This window comes from Pleurodeles waltl, chromosome 3_2 (genome assembly GCF_031143425.1).
Source record: "Pleurodeles waltl isolate 20211129_DDA chromosome 3_2, aPleWal1.hap1.20221129, whole genome shotgun sequence".
Classification (NCBI taxonomy): Eukaryota; Metazoa; Chordata; class Amphibia; order Caudata; family Salamandridae; genus Pleurodeles; species Pleurodeles waltl.
Genome location: NC_090441.1, coordinates 200,173,500 through 200,192,126, shown reverse-complemented (window position 1 = coordinate 200,192,126; position 18,627 = coordinate 200,173,500). Strand labels below are relative to the sequence as shown.

At 46.4% G+C, this 18,627-nt stretch overlaps 1 protein-coding gene across 4 annotated transcripts in view; it reads left to right on the top strand.

The window, feature by feature from the left end:
• The window catches only part of STK16 (serine/threonine kinase 16), a 120,119-nt gene that overhangs the window by 7,988 nt on the left and 93,504 nt on the right, over nucleotides 1-18,627 (top strand). For all 4 annotated transcript variants that reach the window (XM_069227183.1, XM_069227184.1, XM_069227182.1 and 1 more), the window contains one exon: nucleotides 11,202-11,311. In XM_069227183.1, coding sequence (XP_069083284.1) covers nucleotides 11,226-11,311 — 86 coding nt within the window. In that variant the 5' untranslated portion in view covers nucleotides 11,202-11,225. The remainder of the gene's footprint in view (nucleotides 1-11,201; nucleotides 11,312-18,627) is intronic.

Sequence of the window (18,627 nt, the reverse complement as noted above, 5' to 3'; positions counted from 1 at the left end):
CGCAATTGGCGACATCCTGGTCCCTCCTGGGCCACAACAGCATCCAAAAACACTAACCGCACGATTTGCAGCTAGCAAGGCTTGTTGGCGGTCTTTCGGCGGGAAAACACTTCTGCATGACTCTCCACGGCGTGAGGGATCCGTCCTCCAAAGGGGAAGTCTCTAGCCCTTGTCGTTCTTGCAGAAACCTACGCTTCTACTGTCCAGTAGCAGCATTGTTGCACCCACAGCTGGCATTTCCTGGGCATCTGCCCATCTCCGACTTGCTTGTGACTTTTGGACTTGGTCCCCTTGTTCCACAGGTACCCTCGACTGGAAATCCATTGTTGTTGCATTGTTGGTTTGTGTCTTTCCTGCAGAATTCCCCTATCACGACTTCTATGTCCTTTGGGGAACTTTAGTGCACTTTGCACTCACTTTTCAGGGTCTTGGGGTGGGCTATTTTTCTAACCCTTACTATTTTCTAATAGTCCCAGCGACCCTCTGCAAGGTCACATAGGTTTGGGGTCCATTCGTGATTCACATTCCACTTTTGGAGTATATGGTTTGTGTTGCCCCTATCCCTATGTGTCTCCATTGCATCCTATTGTAACTATACATTGTTTGCACTGTTTTCTAATACTATTACTGCATATTTTGGTATTGTGTACATATATCTTGTGTATATTTGCTATCCTCATACTGAGGGTACTCACTGAGATACTTTTGGCATATTGTCATAAAAATAAAGTACCTTTATTTTTAGTATATCTGTGTATTGTGTTTTCTTATGATATTGTGCATATGACACTAAGTGGTACTGTAGGAGCTTCACTCGTCTCCTAGTTCAGCCTAAGCTGCTCTGCTAAGCTACCATTATCTATCAGCCTATGCTGCTAGACACCCTATACACTAATAAGGGATAACTGGGCCTGGTGCAAGGTGCAAGTACCCCTAGGTACTCACTACAAGCCAGTCCAGCCTCCTACAGCTGTTGGTCGTGACTCCCCATTATTTTACATTTTGTTTTGGCAGGTGTGGGAATGTAAGCCCAGACTTGGAAGTACTTCCATATTTCTCCCTGAAAATAATTGGGATGAAGCCGATGAAGGTATTATAATCATATATGGGCTGAAAGCCCAAAAACATGCCCATTGCCCCGGAATTACACAGGCAAATCTAAGACCACACCCACAGGGAACTAGCTTCTAGTCTTGCACAGGTCAGGCCCAGATACCGAATAAGTAGAAGCCAACAGTTCCCTATTCTGTGGCTCTTCTGATAGCTGTCCCCCTCGGCCCACCTCCTCTTAAACGTGCCGTCCTCTCAGTCGTTGTTTATTTTGTACTGTACTGTAAATACTAAGAGTAGGGTATTCCTGAAAAGAGTGTTTTCAGCAGACACTCATAGAATCAGTGGACATATGTCATACCAGTTGGAAATGCAGACCTGTATATCATATTTTGCTGTGTAAAAACAAAAGGCAGAAGAAAAAAAAGTTCGCTTTTCTCCCTGTTTTCAAGAATGGTGATATTGCTTGCGTAGATTTCAGTACCGTTTAGTGGTCCCCTAACTGTGTGATTGGTGCGCGGCACCCCTGGCTAGTTTTATGGCGCACCAGGGTGCGGCGCATAGATTAGAAACCACTGGTCTAGGTGATTCCACCGGATGGAGCTGTGTAGCAGCAATATAAACTGAGAAATAGAAAGAGGCGATATACAACAGTGTACTTGAATATTAATGGCTTTTAGCAACTGCTTTTTTATAGGACTGAATATTTACAAAGGGATGTTGAAAAAGGTATGAATGAGAGCCTTCGGGGTGGTGGTGTAGACTTTCTGTAGTTGTGACATAAATTAAAGGACTCTATGAGTATATTGTTATGCTATGTACAGAAATAATTTTCCTGTTCAATAAATAAAATGTCCTATTATTGTTCATAAGGTTTGAATAATGAACTTCTATCATGTATGCATAATATGTATGAACGTTATTGTGTGGAAATCAATAATATAAATAATTAGACAACATTTTATAAGAAGTTATTAGCCCTATCCTGGGTTAGCTACAAATTAAAAAAGAATATAGGTCAGACGGGTGTATATTGTGTGTGGTTAGATTTTTGTACCCATTCCAACGACTTTTTACTGTATAGGCTAGGGGTTCCTTATTTTTTGTGTAACCAGTTTCAGGTGTGCATGGGCCACGTGCACTTGGCTCAGAGGGATTGACGTATTGATAGGATTTCATGGGGTCTGATGGTGTGTATGTAAAGCAACTGCCCTGTTGTGGCAGGAGTGAGTTGGAGGCAGTGGGGTGTGAGACAACAGTGTCAGCTCTGATTGTTTGCACTCATTCTGAATAGTTGGCTAGATCTTGATATGTGGTAAATGCAGTGGAGGTGCATTGTGGCGAGGCAAAGTTCTGTGTGACTTTGAAGCGTTCTCTGCAGCTGTTTGCAGCTTGTACCAACCAGTAAGAAGTACCATCCGGTTAGGGAAGAAGGACGTTTTGGCTTCATGTTTTCCTTTTTGAGAGGCGATAAGTGCATGTCTGAGGTTAGTTATGGTTGATTTGGGTCGTTTTCTTCATGTTGTATCTCTTTGACTACATTATTTGAGAGGTCTGAGAGTGTCTGAATCGTTTCTTAATGCTTTGAAGGTAAATTGAAAGTGGTAACTGTTCCTTGAAGGTACAAAAACTGCTTTACAAACACATTTGCATGCAGGTAATGGCATTTGCTGGACCGTTGTTCACGCTCCCTGGCTCTAGTCACAAAGCCAGATCTGTCCCAAGGAGATGCCATGCAGGGGGTTTATGGTTGTTCAGTAGTTTGAGATCACAATTGAAGATGCACAGCATTAACAGATGCCATTCTGAACCTCAAAGAGAAGGAGAAGGTATATTTCATGCCTCCTACACTTTGTGATTTGGAATGGGTTGAAAAAGAAACTTCGAAGCCGAAAAGTTTTCTCGCTCGGGTCCTTATTTTGATGAACCTGCTGTGCTAGTAAAGTTCTCCTACGGACCAGGGCACCGCCCCATGTTGGTGAGGCATTGAACCCTCTGCAGCTTGGGTTGCTACAAGGGTGTCTGATTGTTGTGGCCTTGGAATCCTGTCTATTGGAGGGTGCGCAGTCTGTTATGTATGTAATGTTAGGTAAGTTTAATACCGCACCTGCTCACTCCCACTGGAGTACCCCAGTGCAACTCAAAAGGTCTTATAATAATAATAAGAACGCCCAGAATAACAAGATGCTTTTGATTAATTTAACAATATCCACGTTTTTAGTGTTTTTCTACATTTTCCTAGATCAGAGGACAAACATAGTTTATCTGGAAGCACTAGCCAGGAAAATAACTTGAGGCCTGTAAAAGTTTATCCTACTACTAATGTAGAGAGGTCCTTTAAGGTGGACTGCCTATGAAAATGGCACAGACACTTAAAAACCATTTGCTCATGATCTGGTAGCCAATAAAGGATTATCAAAATAGCAATAGAAGAAGATCTGGGAAGAAGGCAATTCAGCAGCCTGGCAGCAAACTTTTGAATTGTTTGTTGGCGCGTCTGTAGGTAATCATCCATACCCACACACAGGGCATTGCTATAGGACAGTTGACCCACTATGGAGCCCTTAGTGACATTTTCCTGCAGTGCAAAACTATCCTATTACAGATATCTTATGAAAAATGCGCAAGACGCCACAAGAGTCGCTACAAAGAGCTGAAACTCGTACCTTTACACAGAGAGTGTTATCGATTAAAACATCAAGATTTTTTTTTACCACTTTTTTGGAGGTTGGGGCAAGCCCTAGCTCAGGGGGCAACCATTCCTCAGAGAGGGTGATATAGATCCTACAAAAACAAGACCATTTCAGTTCTTTTGCCATTCAGTTTCAGGCAGTTCTGATTAAACCACCTTGCTACAGAGCATAAGCATTCACAAAAGTTAAACTTTGTGGACTCCTGATCATCATCTGAGGTGGATTCTACTTGCTGAGTACTGTCGGGATAAGATAACATTTCATATCCGAAGGCTGGCACTGTGCTGCTCACGGGGCCATATAGATTTTAAAAAGCGTAGGACTCAGTGGCATCCTGCACGGGATGGAAACAGGCTCTGATTTGAATGGTGGACAGATTATGAACTGTCTTATTTTGAGTGGATACCGATCTCATGCCTTCTTCTAATCATAATTGCTTGAGATACAGTAGCAAAAGCTGCAGAGAGGTCGAGTAGGATGAGCGCTGCCCACATCCAGACTCAGTCTGATCTCATCAGTGACCACAGGCAAGACAGTTTTGGTTCTGTTTTTAGCCCTGAATCCTGACTGAGTTGGCGCCAAAATATTATTCTCCTCTAACAGACAGCTACTGATTAACTAGTTCCTCAACTATTTTAGCAGGTAATGGAATAAGGGAAATGGGGCAATAATCAAAATACTTCAGTGAATTAGCCAAAGGGATATTAAGAAGTGGTAACACATTGGCATGCTTTCAAACCTGTGGGACATTAGCTGTAGAAGAGGAGAAATTAAAGAGCTCTGCCGGGTAATGATGTGGACAGACTTGGATCTTCGAGGGAGTCTGCAAGTATACACTGTATAATTTGTTCCACATCTAGTTTGGTGCTTGCCTTAGAATTTCCAAGACTACACCTTGTTCCAGAGTTTTACAGAATATTTTTTATGTGATTCAGTAGCCTTATATTTGGTTTTAATTTCAGTGTTGTCCTACATTTTCTTTATTTTCTCCTGAAATAGCTGGGCCATGTGGTACATAATTCCAGGGAAGCTGGAATAGACGTTTCACAGGCAAGAGGTTGCAAATATTCTTTTATGATGTTTAAAATGTATTTTGCTGAGGCCCCCATTAGTTTCAGTGCTTTTAGTAAGGAAGCTTCTCCAAAGGTGCTCTATTCTCTTACATGCTAGTTTTCGCTCTCTTTTAATTCGTTTGTCTATCATTTAGTAGAAGGTATTTTCCTAGTAGATTTACCAAATTTCACGGAGGCAGCCATGTCAATGTTTTAGACAGTACCCCTATAGTACTAATGTACAGCAATATTGATGCCCATTGACTGATCTCTAACAGACCATACTAACTTCTGTGACAGTATCTTTATTGAACAATTTCTATAAGCAATAATTGCGCCCTTGTCCGACTGCGTGATGTGGAGAGTTGCAAAAATAATGCTCAGGGTGTTTTTTATGGAGAATTTAGCAGGAAAAGGGAGCCCAACCTACTGTACAATCCAGGACATTTAGTAGGGCAGTTGTAGCATCATCTGCTGTAGCATGTCCTAGAGTGCTTTCAAGCATTTGCATGTAGCTCGGCAGCGAAGGGCGGGCCATGTTCACATGTAATGAATGACAAAAGCAGGCCCTCGCTGTTTAGTAGCCCACTATCCGCGATGCAGTACAAGAACGAATGCGCAACACATCTATTCCCATTGCTTCCTAAATGCAAAGAGGCGCTTTAAGTTAAATGGAAGAGGTCGAAGCCTCCTCTGCCACTCCGGACAATAGCATTATAATACCCTGTTCTAGAGGAGCTGCGCGGTGGTGTTTCTGTTTCTTGCCTCCTGGACTGCAGCACAGTGCTCAAATTAAAATAAAATAAAAATTCCTACTTTCTTTCCCTTTAGCACTTGCTGAGGACTGACTTTACTTCTCTGTGCTTCCTTCCCCTGAAGGTGTAAGTGCTTGTATCTTCATCAGAGGCCAGACATGGTCGTCTTCTTGTAACCTTGCATGTCTGCAGATAGGACATATTGTCCATCTCCCAGCCCGCCGTTGATTCCTTCGCAAGCCTTCTCAGGGCCTGCATGGAGTCTGTTTCAGCCAGTGTCTGCTCACCTTTTAGATTCTGGATTGACAGTAGAACAGTGCGACTTGCTCGAGGTTCTCTAGCAAGCCAGGTTTAATCTCGCTAACACCATCACACGTTTGTGCAGGAAAGGAGGTTCATTTTAATAAATTATGAACAATCAGATGTAGTTTTGAGATAGATTTCCTAGTTTGTGCTATGAATACAGTAAATGAGGCTCGTGTAAAGATAATTCTGTCAGAGACCAGAAGTCTATGGAGTTATTGAAACTACATAACCTGCTTGGAATGTCTTAAACCAATACTTACTATAAAAATATCAACTTGTCTCTTTATATTTCTCAGTACTGACATTCTTTTAATTTCTAAGTGCTATAGACAACAGGTTGTACTATTCCCCACTTTATTGGCACTTGATTTATTGACTTCAGAAGGATGAAAAACCGAGTGAACTCTGTCGGGAATCAAATTCATGAACTTCATATCACACCACATCTCTGAAGAAAACACTTTATAACCTGAGCATTCCACCAGCTGGCTGATGCAGGTTGCCAGAGTTTACATTTTGTCTTTCTGAGAATTGAATGTGTTTGGGTTTAGAGACACCGGCTCTTCTACAGAATATTGCTGTTGCTTGGACCACAAGATATCAGTAACAGACTATCTTCTATATTGCTGTTAAGTGTAACTGGAAGCTGGTAAACTGGGTATTCTAGAGGGCCGATGGGAAGGCAGTGCCACGCTATATAGATACATTTGCACCTCTGTGAATTTAGACAGCTGTAACCCAGAGACAGTTCCCATAGACCTGATTCTGTAGAACCCTGATCAGGTACTCCATCTGCTACTGACATTGAGTGACTCGTGTTCAGGGCTAAGCCCTTCTGGCTGATGTAAGAATGGTCTCCAGCTTTTTAAAATGTCAACCTGGGATTCTGCAGTTCTTCTTTCCTCGAAGTTTATCCATAATCCATTATCCTTAATCTTCCCTGGCTGCCATGCCCTCTCGTTCTGACATCTTTGTTCTGATTACTTGGATGATTCTCGGGAATGGTTGGCTTTCATCTTTGGTCCAGAATCATAGCTCCTGCTTTAGAAAGCTATTGGTCAGTTTCGATCTGCATGGAGCAGCTGGTGAATGGAACTGGATTTTAATTCCAGTGCTCAGATGTGGTCCACTTTAATTTTGTTGAAAAATTGGCAAATGTAAGAAATTCTTATTCGGCTGCCAGTCCCTCGTACATCCCCAGGTATCCAGCAGATGAGCATGCATGGAATGAAATGGAATACTGCATTTAGGTCTCCTCGGACTGAAACGTTCTATATTTGTAGTATGTTCAAAGTCCTGGAATTATTAGACTGTGAAGGAGGTAACAAAGAACTTCTATCCAAGGCCATACAAGTTGTACATCATATTTTGAAGGTAAAATAGGTTAGAAAAGTAGATTAGACATGAGCATTTACTGTGGAGAGAACAGGTTTTCATCTATCCAGCAAAACTTAGATGGCTACCACAACTGTTAGGGATCCATCTTTTCCCTCACACATGACACTCTGTAGCATTCAAAGCAAATTCTATAGACCTGTGGCCTCATTATTGATTTCCTGCGTTTCCTGACTCACTCTGGTGATACCACAGGTTCTGATAGATGGGTGCCTTCTATGAGACGTGCTTTGTTGGCAATGTCATTTACAATCAGGCAAGATGGGCAGGTATTGATAACGTTTTTTCATCAGTTTTCTGTTGAGTTCATTGGGTCAGTGTTTGTGGCAAAAATGGTGTAATATTACCCTTCGAACTTTACATGAAACTTTCTTTGTGTGGTCTAACATACAGGGAAGACTTCATTTTATGTGAGTGATCGACCAGAGCATTATTTCATCTGATTTAAATATGAAATAATAGTTACTTGTTGACTAGATAGAGATTGTCAGGAGTCGCTGGATCAGAGAAGGTCAGGGGTATTGCTGATGGTTGCCAGAGGAGCAGTAGAACAAAGTCATTGGGGCCACTGGAAAGGTTATGCATTGTGTGTTTTTCTTCTCTCCGTAGTAAGGGAAATGCACAACAGAAAAACCTGCCTATGTCCTTAATCAAATTTAGACTTGCATGCATGTGAGTATGAAACTCCACCTCTCCAGTAACACATGAACTGTTCATAAGAAACCTCAGTGCCATCAATGATTGAAGTCATGAAATTGGTATCTTCTCCAGGAAGGAAGTATTGACGTAAGCTGTCAAAGGTCCTCTTATCTGCATGCTGTAATTGTGTAATATTGCTTACATGTTTGGAAGGTGGAAGGAATATTATTCTTTTTGGTTCTTTCTCCACAAACGCATCAAAATGCACCCCCCCCCCCCTTACCAGCAGGTGAAGAAATCCCCTGAGCTCTGCCTCTGCCCAGCAGTGCGGAGACTAAACAAGATTATGCTGGGAGAGTAACCCCCGTCCAGTCTGACTATCTGAATGCCCTCTTCCTTCAAGAGACGAGCAAGAGTCTGACCAGATTGATTTCACCATTTCCAGTTAGTGCTTTTGTACCAGAATTCGCATATTGATGTCTGCTGAAAGAAGTGGCAGCCTTGTATAAACTGAGATCTACATGTCTGATTAATAAACTCTTATCTCATTAGAGTGAAGTCACTGACAGATTCTCTTTCAGATTATCTCTGTTAGCTGCAGAGGTTACACAAGAGCTTCTATCTATCGTGCTCACCCTTCAGGCTGGAGCTCCCAATGTAAGCCAGATGAGGCCCCCTTACTTCTGCAGCTCATCTTGGCACCAGACTGACAGACAACAGGTACTTATGTACAATCTGGGGGGGATGCAGTGTTCCCAGCCTCCACGTTAAAGACAGGTTTACCAGGGAGAGCCACTAACTACTTTCTCCACTGGAGTCATATTAAGAAAGGCCCACTCCCCACTACTAGATCAACTGATGTGATTCATTAGTAGTCTCATAATCTGGTCCATAGGGACTGTAGGCACTCATGTTGAAAGGAGTATATGCACTTTGGATGGCCCCCCGTACCCCAACAGAGTCTAGCACTCTGTTGTTTTGCAGCACACCATATTCACATAGAGTATTTCTCTAGACACTTGTGGCACTGATATCTTGAACCTGGGACCATGCTGTACGGCCAGGACACATCATCGCTACGGGAACACCCCCCCCCCCCTTCTCTGTGCCTTCTGGCCCTCCTCCCCTCTCCCCACCAAGGATCACTCCCAGGCTGTAACGAACCACCACCGTCCTATTGTTCATATATCTTTTTACTTTACAGGGAGTGCAGAATTATTAGGCAAGTTGTATTTTTGAGGATTAATTTTATTATTGAACAACAACCATGTTCTCAATGAACCCAAAAAACTCATTAATATCAAAGCTGAATATTTTTGGAAGTAGTTTTTAGTTTGTTTTTAGTTTTAGCTATGTTAGGGGGATATCTGTGTGTGCAGGTGACTATTACTGTGCATAATTATTAGGCAACTTAACAAAAAAAAATATATACCCATTTCAAATATTTATTATTACCAGTGAAACCAATATAACATCTCAACATTCACAAATATACATTTCTGACATTCAAAAACAAAACATAAACAAATCAGTGACCAATATAGCCACCTTTCTTTGCAAGGACACTCAAAAGCCTGCCATCCATGGATTCTGTCAGTGTTTTGATCTGTTCACCATCAACATTGCGTGCAGCAGCAACCACAGCCTCCCAGACACTGTTCAGAGAGGTGTACTGTTTTCCCTCCTTGTAAATCTCACATTTGATGATGGACCACAGGTTCTCAATGGGGTTCAGATCAGGTGAACAAGGAGGCCATGTCATTAGATTTCCTTCTTTTATACCCTTTCTTGCCAGCCACGCTGTGGAGTACTTGGACGCGTGTGATGGAGCATTGTCCTGCATGAAAACCATGTTTTTCTTGAAGGATGCAGACTTCTTCCTGTACCACTGCTTGAAGAAGGTGTCTTCCAGGAACTGGCAGTAGGACTGGGAGTTGAGCTTGACTCCATCCTCAACCCGAAAAGGCCCCACAAGCTCATCTTTGATGATACCAGTCCAAACCAGTACTCCACCTCCACCTTGCTGGCGTCTGAGTCGGACTGGAGCTCTCTGCCCTTTACCAATCCAGCCACGGGCCCATCCATCTGGCCCATCAAGACTCACTCTCATTTCATCAGTCCATAAAACCTTAGAAAAATCAGTCTTGAGATATTTCTTGACCCAGTCTTGACGTTTCAGCTTGTGTGTCTTGTTCAGTGGTGGTCGTCTTTCAGCCTTTCTTACCTTGGCCATGTCTCTGAGTATTGCACACCTTGTGCTTTTGGCCACTCCAGTGATGTTGCAGCTCTGAAATATGGCCAAACTGGTGGCAAGTGGCATCGTGGCAGCTGCACGCTTGACTTTTCTCAGTTCATGGGCAGTTATTTTGCGCCTTGGTTTTTCCACACGCTTCTTGCGACCCTGTTGACTATTTTGAATGAAACGCTTGATTGTTCGATGATCACGCTTCAGAAGCTTTGCAATTTTAAGAGTGCTGCATCCCTCTGCATGATATCTCACTATTTTTGACTTTTCTGAGCCTGTCAAGTCCTTCTTTTGACCCATTTTGCCAAAGGAAAGGAAGTTGCCTAATAATTATGCACACCTGATATAGGGTGTTGATGTCATTAGACCACACCCCTTCTCATTACAGAGATGCACATCACCTAATATGCTTAATTGGTAGTAGGCTTTCGAGCCTATACAGCTTGGAGTAAGACAACATGCATAAAGAGGATGATGTGGTCAAAATACTCATTTGCCTAATAATTCTGCACTCCCTGTATATCTTCTAGACTTTCCTATACTGTTCTCCACTTGCTATTGTTGAATTACATATTGCATTTTGGATATGGTAGCGCTCTGACGCTCGATTGTATATGATGTTGCATATTCAATACCAATAAAGAGATTTTTTTTTAAATGAGGCCCATGCTGTGGTATGAACATAGCACAAAGGAATCTCCGTTCCGAGAGTGCTGCCACCCAAATGCCCCCTAGCCTGGTAATCCTTAGACTTCATTAACAAAGAGATTCTGGCAGATTTGTGGAACATAATCTTCCCTAAGTGCAGAACAATATTCTGCTTGTAAAATCCCAGCTGGTGGGACCTCTGTGTTATGAAGCAATTTTCCCAGTTTGAAGGCAATGGTAATAGCAACTGCCTCGAACCTGGGAGACACTAGAAGTTGCTCTGTACTAATGTGTGATCTTCAGATCATGAGACTAGGGTGTGGAGGAAGTGTATGTTCTGCCTATTTACCTGCAGTATTCTCATGTATAGGCTCTCCCCTGCAGCTCCATTGTAATCATTGTGTTGACTTCTTTCCAGAGGCTGAAGAATGATCCAGGGACCATGGGACACACACTGTGTATCTGCTCTCGACCGACTGTGACCATTGATAATAAGCGGTATCGCTTCATTGAGAAACTTGGGGAAGGGTGAGTACTTGGAGACACAGTATATAGCGGGACAGTGGGCGATGCACAGGGCTACAGGCGTGAAAAGGGCACAGGGAATCATAGAAGGGAGAGGTATTCAAGATCCTGATAGTGAACTGCACTCAGAAGCCAAAGCCCGACAGCCACCTAGAGCCCCAGTTCCCGGTCCTAGTGGCCCCTGTGGAGGCTTAGCACAAGTCCATTGGGGGTCCGCAGAAGTCAGAAAGTTGAGAACCTCTAATCTACAAGGAAAGAGGTGGCCTTTGAAAGGATAAAAATAGACACTACACTCTTTCTAGCACAAGCGTTACCTCGAGAGTTGGCTACGGGGCAACAAGTTTCAGTGATTTAGAAGTTCCCTACTGCTCTGCTGGGGCAGTCAGGCCTCAAATGTAAAACCCTGTTGTGGCTGCTCAGCCTTCTACTCTCCAGAAGTTCAGTATATTCAGTAATAGTAACTCCTGCAAATTATAGCATTTATAGTTGACAAAAAATGGCAAAAAAACAACAAAGCATTATGAAGATATCCACATGTAGAGGAGCACAATGCACGTGCCGCAGTTTGTGAACTGGATGTGCTGGCTACGGTCTGAGCTCTCCCTCAGGTCTGATAATTGTGTGAGTTGTGAGCTTACCTGTCTCCAGGTTCACCGCTGAAGATATCTTTAGAGAACACTGGTACATTTGTGAAACCTTGTCCTGGAGGGCTTGTATGTCCACAGTCAGCAGTACAGGCTGCGCAAACAGTTAGAAGCAGTGCTGCACTTGTTCTTTGACACAGGTCAACAGGTAACTACACCACTTCCTTCTGCCTCACTCTCTATCTCACAGTAAGTAACAGAGGTTCACATATTAATTGATATCACACCCATCTTAATGGTCATGTCTACAGTATCCGGCTCCTAGGCCTCTCTGGCATGCTCTTCTTCCAAAGGCTCTTGAACCAGTAGCTGCTTTCCATGGCTGTTGTTAGAGACCCTGTATGAAAGACTTGTTTCTTGGACTTAGATACCATAGCTGCACCACCATGGCTGCGGATGGAGACCCTGTATGAAATCCTTGTGCTTGGCTCAAGATACCAGAGCTTGACTGCCATGGCTGCTGAGCGAGAGCTGGTTAGTAAGGACCCTGGATGAAAGCCTTGTGCCTTCGACCTTCAACCAGTCACTGTAGATAGAAAGTCTTCTAGGAAGGACCCTGGAGGAAAGCCTTGTGCCTTCGATCTTCAACCAGCCGCTGTAGATAGAAAGTCTTCTAGGAAGGACCCTGGAGGAAAGCCTTGTGCCTTCGATCTTCAACCAGCCGCTGTAGATAGAAAGTCTTCTAGGAAGGACCCTGCATGAAAGCCTTGTGCGTGGCTTTTTATCCAAGACCTGCACTGGTGCTGATGGAGAAGCAGTCCATGTAGCCCCAGGCCTCCCTGGCATGGCTTCTGTTTCAAGGGCTGCACCTCTTTAGCAATGGATGGAAAGCTAGTAAATGCAATCCAGGTATTGGTTCTGGCTCATAATCTGATGATTGCACTGAAGTAACTCGCTAGACAGCCAGTAAAAACAGTTCCAAATTCTTAGCTTAGTGCTGTATTTCACGGTGGAAGCTTCTTAAAGACGGTAAACGCAGCCCTAGTGTCGAATGCCCAGAATTTGACTCCTGACCGTGTAGGTGCACTGCCATAGCTGCCAAGAGCCAGAGGCTGCTCTGCTGTAGCTGATGATTGGACATTATGCTGTGTGCACTGGGTCTTTAGTAGCAGTTACATCGGGGTATCTCTTCTCAGACTGTCTCTCAGGGGGCAGAGCTCCACGTCTAAGGGCTGTGCTGCTCTGGCTCCTCTCTGAAAGCCAGTAAAACAACTCAGACTCACCTAGTGCTTAGCTGCCAGCCCCATGTATCTATTGCACTGCTGTAGCTCCTGATAAATGGCCAGTAATCACCGTCCTGAACACCGGGCCTGGTAACTCAGTCCTGATCCAAGGGTTGCACTACTCCAGCTCTTCATAGAGAGCCAATGAACACTGTCCTGCTCCCTAGGCCTAGGGTCCCAGCCCTGATCCAAGAGCTACACTGTTCCAGCTCTTGATGAAGAGCCAATAAACACTGTCCTGATCTCCAAGCCTGGTAGATCAGCCAAGATCCAAAGGCTGCACGGCACCAGCTCTTGATGGAGAGCCAATAAACACTGTCCTGCTCCCTAGGCCTAGGGTCCCAGCCCTGATCCAAGAGCTACACTGCTCTGCCTCGTGATAGAGAGCCAATAAACACTGTCCTGATATTCAGGTCTGGTGTTGCAGTCCTGATCCAAGAGCTGCACAGTTCCAGCTCTTGGTAGAGAGCCAATAAACACTGTCCCAGGTCTACAGGCCTGGTGTATCTGTCCCAATCCAGGTGCTGAACTGTTCCAGCTCTTGGTAGAGAGCCAATAAACACTGTCCCAGGTCTACAGGCCTGGTGTCTCTGTCCCGATCCAGGGGCTGCACTGCCCCAGCTCTTGATAGAGAGTAAATAAACACTGTCTCCATCTCCAGGCCTGATGTCTCAGTCCTGATCCAACGGCTTCACTGCTGTGGCTCTTAATAGATAGCAAACAAGAACTGACCCACTCCACAGGCCTGGTGTCTCTGTCCCGATCTAGGGGCTGCACTGCTCTACCTCTCTGATAGAGGGTCGATATACAATGTCCTGATCTCCAGGTCTGCAGGTGAAGTCCAGATTGAAAGGTTGCCGTGATTTCTGAGTTTTGCTATTTTTCTTTAGTCAACTGGACATGGAATGGCAACCCCCTGAAGAAGGGCTCCTGATGGTACAAACCTGAAATGCATCGGGATTGGTTAGTTAAATTGTTCAAAGCACCATTTGAACAATTTGAAGAACTTTTGGATGCAGCATGTTTTGTTTTTTACTGCATCGGTCATGAATACATTTTCAAATAATTAGACAATAAGTTTGTACAACAAAAGCAACAAAAAGTGAAAACATGTCAAAAATAAAGCTCAGTGGACACTGAAGAGGTGGTGCCACCAGGAAGGACAGATTCCCAGCAGGTGGGGTGTGTGCTCTCGTATACTGAAGACCTGGTGACCAGTGGGTGACACTCATGGCTGCACACAAAAATATCAATTAGTGGATTAAATTCAGTGTAAACGAGTAGTGCTAAGGACTTTAACATTTTCTGTTTATGTGGTATCATGGCATTATATAATGTGTAGTTGTGTGCTGTGCAGATCTAAATATTGTATTTATGTCATCTTGTCACACTAACATCACGGCTCCTTAAAGGTCTGGACCCCCTGATGTCAGTGTGCAGGGCACCGACTATGTTGGGTAGTAAATTGGTATCTTCATATTTGTTGTCCAGAGAAACACAGGGTTTGCTCAGTTAATTTTTTCCTAGTCGTATGTCTGCTTGAGGGTGTATGGCTGTATGTGTAGTGAAGGCTTCGGGGGAGAGCCAGGGTTGTTACCAGAGCATAAATACTACCGTTCTTTGGGAAGCATCTGGTGCACCTTCACAAGTACTTTTTGTTAAGAGTGCTAGCTCTGTGCCTGACTGGAAGCTGCTGGAGTGACTGGGGAGAGGGGACCTGCTGGAGTGGCAAGACCTTCTGGCGTGACCAGGGAGAGGGAACCTGCTGGCGTGACCAGGGAGAGGGGGACTCTGCTGGCGTGACCAGGGAGAGGGGGACTCTGCTGGCGTGGCCAGGGAGAGGGGGACTCTGCTGGCGTGGCCAGGGAGAGGGGGACTCTGCTGGCGTGGCCAGGGAGAGGGGGACTCTGCTGGAGTGGCCAGGGAGAGGGGGACTCTGCTGGAGTGGCCAGGGAGAGGGGGACTCTGCTGGAGTGGCCAGGGAGAGGGGGACTCTGCTGGAGTGGCCAGGGAGAGGGGGACTCTGCTGGAGTGGCCAGGGAGAGGGGGACTCTGCTGGAGTGGCCAGGGAGAGGGGGACTCTGCTGGAGTGGCCAGGGAGAGGGGACCTGCTAGAGTGGTGAGACCAGTAGGACAGGACCTGCTGGAGTGACTAGGGAGAGGGGACCTGCTGGAGTGACTAGGGAGAGGGGACCTGCTGGAGTGACTAGGGAGAGGGGACCTGCTGGAGTGACTAGGGAGAGGGGACCTGCTGGAGTGACTAGGGAGAGGGGACCTGCTGGAGTGACTAGGGAGAGGGGACCTGCTGGAGTGACTAGGGAGAGGGGACCTGCTGGAGTGACTAGGGAGAGGGGACCTGCTGGAGTGACTAGGGAGAGGGGACCTGCTGGAGTGACCGGGAAGAGGGGACCTGCTGGAGTGACCGGGAAGAGGGGACCTGCTGGAGTGACCTGGAAGAGGGAACCTGCTGGAGTGACCTGGAAGAGGGAGTGACCTGGAAGAGGGAACCTGCTGGAGTGACCTGGAAGAGGGAACCTGCTGGAGTGACCTGGAAGAGGGATCCTGCTGGAGTGACCTGGAAGAGGGGACCTGCGGCAGTGACCGGGGAGAGGGGAGATGCTGTAGTGACCAGGAAGAGGTGACCTGCTGAAGTGACGGGAACAGGGGACCTGCTGGAGTGGCCAGGGAGAGGGGACCTGCTGGAGTGGCCAGGGAGAGGGGACCTGCTGGAGTGACCGGGGAGAGGGGACCTGCTGGAGTGACCGGGGAGAGGGGACCTGCTGGAGTGACCGGGGAGAGGTGAACTGCTGGAGTGACCTGGAAGGGGGGGACCTGCGGCAGTGACCGAGGAGAGGGGACCTGCTGCAGTGACCAGGGAGAGGTGACTTGCTGAAGTGACCAGGGAGAGGGGACCTGCTGGAGTAACCATTGAGAGAGGATCTGCTGAAGTGACCAGGGAGATGGGACCTGATGGAGTGACCAGGGAGAGGGGACGTGCTGAAGTGACCTGGAAGAGGGAACCTGCGGCAGTGACCGGGGAGAGGGGACCTGCTAGAGTGACCAGGGAGAGGGGACCTGCTAGAGTGACCAGGCCGAGGAGACCTGCTGGAGTGGTGAGATCAGTAGGACAGGACCTGCTGCAGTGACCTGGAAGAGGGGACCTGCTGGAGTGACCAGGGAGAGGTGGCCTGCTGGAGTGGTGAGACCAGTAGGACAGGACCTGCTGGATTGACCAGGGAGAGGTGGCCTGCTGGAGTGGTGAGACCAGCAGGACAGGACCCGCTGGAGTGACCAGGGAGAGGGGACATGCTGGAGTGAGGGGACCTGCTGGAGTGACCTGGAAGAGGGGACCTGCTGAAGTGACCTGGAAGAGGGGACCTGCTGAAGTGACCTGGGAGAGGGGACCTGCTAGAGTGACCAGGCAGAGGAGACCTGCTGGAGTGGTGTGATCAGTAGGACAGGACCTGCTGCAGTGACCTGGAAGAGGGGACCTGCTGGAGTGACCAGGGAGAGGTGGCCTGCTGGAGTGGTGAGACCAGTAGGACAGGACCTGCTGGAGTGACCAGGGAGAGGGGACCTGCTGGAGTGAAAGGACCTGCTGGAGTGACCTGGAAGAGGGGACCTGCTGAAGTGACCTGGAAGAGGGGACCTGCTGGAGTGACCTGGAAGAGGGGACCTGCTGGAGTGACCTGGAAGAGGGGACCTGCTGGAGTGACCTGGAAGAGGGGACCTGCTGGAGTGACCTGGAAGATGGGACCTGCTGGAGTGACCAGGGAGAGGGGGCCTGCTGGAGTGACCAGGGAGAGGGGGCCTGCTGGAGTGGTGAGATCAATAGGACAGGACCTGCTGGAGTGACCGGGAAGAGGGGGCCTGCTGGAGTGACCAGGAAGAGGGGGCCTGCTGGAGTGACCAGGAAGAGGGGGCCTGCTGGAGTGACCAGGAAGAGGGGGCCTGCTGGAGTGACCAGGAAGAGGGGGCCTGCTGGAGTGACTGGGGAAAGGGGGACCTGCTGGAGTGACTGGGGAGAGGGAATCTGCTGGAGTGCCCAGGGAGAGGGGAGTGCTCAAACTCTCTGGGATACTGTACCATAGATGGAATAGGACTTGACCCCACAGTGCATTAGTGTTTCTAGGGTATGTGAATGTTCCTGAATAGCATAATCTCCTGAGACCCTTCCCTGGATCTTTGAAAATGACGTCAGCTTCCCCTTGTTAAGATTCATTGTGAATACAAATTTGTTTGTAGCGAACACTTTTTCTGCAATGGCTTTTGCTCTGTAGGATGGGGTATCAATTTAGAACTCAATGAATTTGTTGCTGTCTTGTCTCTGGGGCTGCGAGTAGCTCAGGATTCAGGAGCCTGCAAGAAGCATTGGAATTAGATTAGTAGGAGTAAGAAAGTCCTTGTGCACTCTACTCACTAGCATTTTTTTATTCTATTTATTTTGTATATTGCTCAGTGCTGCCGGGTGTCTTTTCCTGGGCATGTTTGAGATATGCGCTGTTAAACGCAGAGAGGTTGACTATCTAAAGAAAGTAGCTCTTAGATAAGGCAGACAGGATGTTGTGAGGCAGCGACAGAAAGGAAGGCCTTGAGAATCTGTTGCAATTTTTGACGATTGAATTGTTCGTAATTATTATTTGGCATTGTAGTAGTGAACTGGCTGCCATTAGAATTCCGTCAGAGTACGTTCTTGGTAGCCCAGGGATGACTTTCCATAGCCACAGCTAAGATTTCCAGTATAATTTAATTCTGTTAATTAACTGTTTGGAATGTGGGTGTTGTGTTGGGTACATGCACAGTGTTATAATGTATACTGTTGTAGGATAGCATGGGTGTGCCTTGGTGCTGTTGTGAGTGTGGTGGTACCACTTATCTGTGCTGCGTTGGTTGTGTGTCCTCTGTTATGTGTGTGTTTACTGTTGTAGGATAGCGTGGGTGTGCCTTAGTGCTGTTGTGAGTGTGGTGGTACCACTTATCTGTGCTGCGTTGGTTGTGTGCCCTCTGTTATGTATAATGTGTACTGTTGTAGGATAGTGTGGGTGTGCCTTGGTGCTGTTGTGAGTGTGGTGGTACCAGTTATGTATTCTGCATTGGTTGTGTGTGCTCTGTTATGTATACTGTGTACTGTTGTTGGATAGCGTGGGTGTGCCTTGGTGCTGTTGTGAGTTTAGCGGTACCACTCATCTGTGCTGTGTTGGTTGTGTGTCCTCTGTCATGTGTGTGTGTGTGCACTGTGGTAGGATAGTGTGGGTGTGCTTGGTGCTGTTGTGAGTTTAGCGGTACCACTTATCTGTGCTGCGTTGGTTGTGTGTCCTCTGTCATGTGTGTGTGCACTGTGGTAGGATAGTGTGGGTGTGCTTGGTGCTGTTGTGAGTGTGGCGGTACCACTTACTGTGCTGTGTTGATGGTGTGTCCTCTGTTATGTGTGTGTATTGTTAGAAGTTACAAG